At 44.6% G+C, this 3,625-nt stretch overlaps 1 protein-coding gene across 1 annotated transcript in view; it reads left to right on the forward strand.

The window, feature by feature from the left end:
* Positions 1–4: 4 nt before the first annotated feature.
* The window catches only part of NIPAL2 (NIPA-like domain containing 2), a gene marked incomplete at its 5' end in the record, with an annotated part of 95,086 nt that continues 91,465 nt past the window's right edge, over positions 5–3,625 (forward strand). The window contains one exon of the mRNA XM_010863560.1: positions 5–67. Coding sequence (XP_010861862.1) covers positions 5–67 — 63 coding nt within the window. The remainder of the gene's footprint in view (positions 68–3,625) is intronic.

A 3,625-nucleotide genomic window follows, 5' to 3' on the forward strand; every position in this document is an offset into this window, starting at 1 on the left:
CTTCACTTATGGGGCGCAGGGCGCCGGCAATGGCTCCCTGTCGGGCGCGTGGTACCGCCGGAACCAGGTAAGGTCCGGCCGCCCCGCCGCCCGGGGGGGGACCGGGTTGGGGCCGCCCTCCGGCCGACGGTCCCGAGGACACCGGGCTGCCCACGTGGGCAGAGCTGACACGCAGTTTCCACACGTGGACCTCACTGCCCGGCGTTCGGGAGAGAGGGGAAGCCCTGGGCAGCAGCCCCCGGGAGTGGGTCACACAGGCCGGCGGTTCTGGGCCTCTGTGTCCCCACACATCCCTCCTCTCCAGCCTCTTCTCCCAGATGGACTCTAAGGCGTGTGGGGGCAACCCTCCTCCACCCGTATTCGCCCCCAGGATCATTTTACAGTTAAAAACATGAGTGACACTGTTTCTCAGAATCAGAGAACTGGTTCAAGGCCACCAGATAGCACCTGTGTGCAGATGCTCTGAGCGTGACTGTGTGTGTGTGTCCCCAGCGTGTCAGCTCAGCTCCTTCCATTTCCGCACAAGAACACTGACATTCTCAGGTTGCAGTTGCCAGACTCTCTCCTTGCTCACCGGCCCTGTGGGAAAACGTCGTCAGCCTCAACAACGCCCATGTACGCTGGAAACACACATTTAACAAGATCAAAGGGGATTGGAGCTGCCCATTTATTTCAGGCTTGGTTTAAGAGCAGGAGGGGGAAAAAAAGCCCTTCCTCTAGCCACATTTATATTCTTTCAAGAACGAGCAAGTGATCTTGATATGGTGGATTCCAGGCTCCCTTCTGTTTTCATAATGTGTTACTTTGTTCTTGTTCTTTAACAAATCAATAGGTCTTTTTATTTTACAACAGTGTAATTATAAAATATCTGTTGTTGGTCTAAATCAGGGGCTTTAACCGTAATCAAACACCTGGAAGCCTTTATGCTTGCCAAGTGTTTTGAATGTTAGTTTCTGAAATGTTAGAATTTTGTTTTCAAAAATTTAGCTCAGAAGATAACTTACTTATATAAGGACAAAATAAACGTGTCCACCTTATTAGTTTTCAGCAGAGGAGAGAGTGTCACTTTGAGTGTGCTTTACCACAAAACATACTAAAACAGGAAAAGTGAGAGGGCACTGAGCCTATTAGATTCCATTTCTCCTTCCTTCTACCAAGAAGAGTTACAAAGACTGCTTTTCATGGGGAGTTCTTTGAGCATATCTGTTATACTATGCTTATGCTAGCTTATGTTATAAAGCATATTATAATATGCTAATGCTAGAAACAGTCCCAAGAAAAGTCAACTGATTTTTTTGGTCTTTTTGGTAAAGGAATTAAAGAGTTAGTAAATGTGACCTGAGATGGCATCATCCAAAACAGGAGAAAACATTGTTTGCAGAGCGGAAATCTCTGTAGACATTAGTTTTCTTTAATGGTTCCTGGAATTCAAGATTGTCTTGGCTCTCTGACACCGAACATAGCTTATCATGTGACGTAAATGTGAAAACTTAACTTTATGTTTGCAAGGCTTAACTTGCCTTTGACAGTATAGGTTTGTACAGGTTAGAAAGAGTGTATCAGGAATATGCTAATTGAAACTACTCAGTTGACACGTGAACCATAGCTAGTTTGAGGTAAGACTGTATCAACTTTTCCCATTATTATGCAGATTTAGACTATCTTATAAGATTTGGGGATTTTAACTTTTCATTGATTGCATTTGTTTTTAAGCAAAAGTAAAACTTGATTTTTAAAAATTCATTCAGCAAAAATTTTATTGAGTGCCTCTTGTGCTGAGCAGGCCAGTAGAAATAAAATGGAATCTAATTTTTCTTTTCTTTTTGAACATTAACTGATTATGTACTGTGCTTAAGTCGCTCAGTCGTGTCCAACTCTTTGTGACCCCATAGACTGTAGCCATGGGGATTCTCCAGGCAAGAATATTGGAGTGGGTTGTCATGCCCTCCTCCAGAGGATCTTCCCAACCCAGGGATTGAACCCAGGTCTCCCATATTGCAGGTGGATTCTTTACTATCTGAGCCAGGAGGGAAGCCCTAACTGATTATAGATAGCTGCAAATGGGAGTGGCTTCAAGAAAACGAAATAAGGGATATAAGTTTAGGACTTCCACACTCAAAGTTAACCATGGTTATTGGATGGTGGTTTAGTCACTAAGTCATGTCCAACTCTGGTGACCCCGTGCGCTATAGCCCACCAAGCTCCTCCCTCCATGAGATTTCCCAGGCAAAAATACTGGAGTGGGTTGCCATTTCCTTCTCCGGGGGATCTTCCCGACCCAGGGATCAAACTCCGGTCTCCTGCATTGCAAACAGTACTCCTGCATGCAGATTCTTTACTGAGTGAGCCACCAGGGAAGCCCTGATTACTGGATAGCCAGAGTTTAAATTTTATTACTACTGAAATACTCGGACAGTGTCTGTTCAGTGATAGCTCAGCTCTCTGTGGTTTTTTAAGAGATAACCATCAGATCTGATAAATTAACCTTACTCACAGAAAAAGAGCAACTTCCCTGAAACACGTTTCAGGTGACAGATGAATATTTAACAGTGCCTTCTTAGAATCAGTGACATCTAAGGCAAAGATGTGAGTGGTTTTAGAGGAAGAAATCTCCAAACAAGTAATAAGTGGGAGTTCAGAGGGGAAAGTGTTCTAGGGAATCAGGGAAGCAAGGCTTTTGCCCAATCTGCATCATTTAGGCATCTGCCTATACAAGTATAAGTGCAATTAAGTTCTGCCAAGGTATTTTCTTTATGTTTGATCCACAAGTTTTCGGTATAAAAAGATAATGCTTCTAAGAGTATTATTGAACTCCCCACTTTGTATAAAGCACTGTGGAATATTCAACACAGTCTTTAGACACAAACTCTTCCTTCCTTCTTGTTATTAGATGCTTGGGGAAACGAGCTATGTAGGTTACTCTAAAGCAAGGCAGTATGTTTTAAGTGTCATGTGAGGGATATAAAGTCCTTTGGGAATTCAGAACAAGGTGGGTTTTAGCAGGGGCCATCAGGGATGTTTTCCAGAGAGGTGCTATTTGAACTGGACACTTAAAGACAGAGTTTCATTAATGAGAGTGCACAGATGGAAGGCACTGCAAGAAAGGAGAAAGTCTGCAGACGAAGGAGCAGCCCACATGGTCTGGACAGGTGCCCTTCTGAACGTTTTTGTACGTAGAGTAGAAGTCAGTGGCCGTTCTGGTTGCAGTGGAAAACTGACAGTGACCGGAAAGTGGAAGTACAGTTTCAGGTCTTAGACGTCAACATGAGTTGCCTTGAAGGACAACGGGTTAAGATGTCTGGACTCTGACTGGTAGACAGTGGGGAGCCAGTGAAGGTTTTTTTTTGTGAACAGAGAGTGAAGCAATCAAAGCAAATGCTGCTGCTGCTGCTGCTAAGTCACTTCAGACGTGTCTGACTCTGTGTGATCCCATAGATGGCAGCCCCATCAGGCTCCTCTGTCCCTGGGATTCTCCAGGCAAGAATACTGGAGTGGGTTGCCATTTCCTTCTCCCAAAGCAAATGAAAGACATTTGAATTAGAGTTGGCAGTGTGAAGGAGCCTCAAACAGGCCAACTGTGGACTGAATCCAGCCTGTAGATGTGTCTTGTGTCAAACTGCACAGA

Source organism: Bison bison, unplaced genomic scaffold (assembly GCF_000754665.1).
Source record: "Bison bison bison isolate TAMUID 2011002044 unplaced genomic scaffold, Bison_UMD1.0 scf7180017864491, whole genome shotgun sequence".
Taxonomy (NCBI): Eukaryota; Metazoa; Chordata; class Mammalia; order Artiodactyla; family Bovidae; genus Bison; species Bison bison.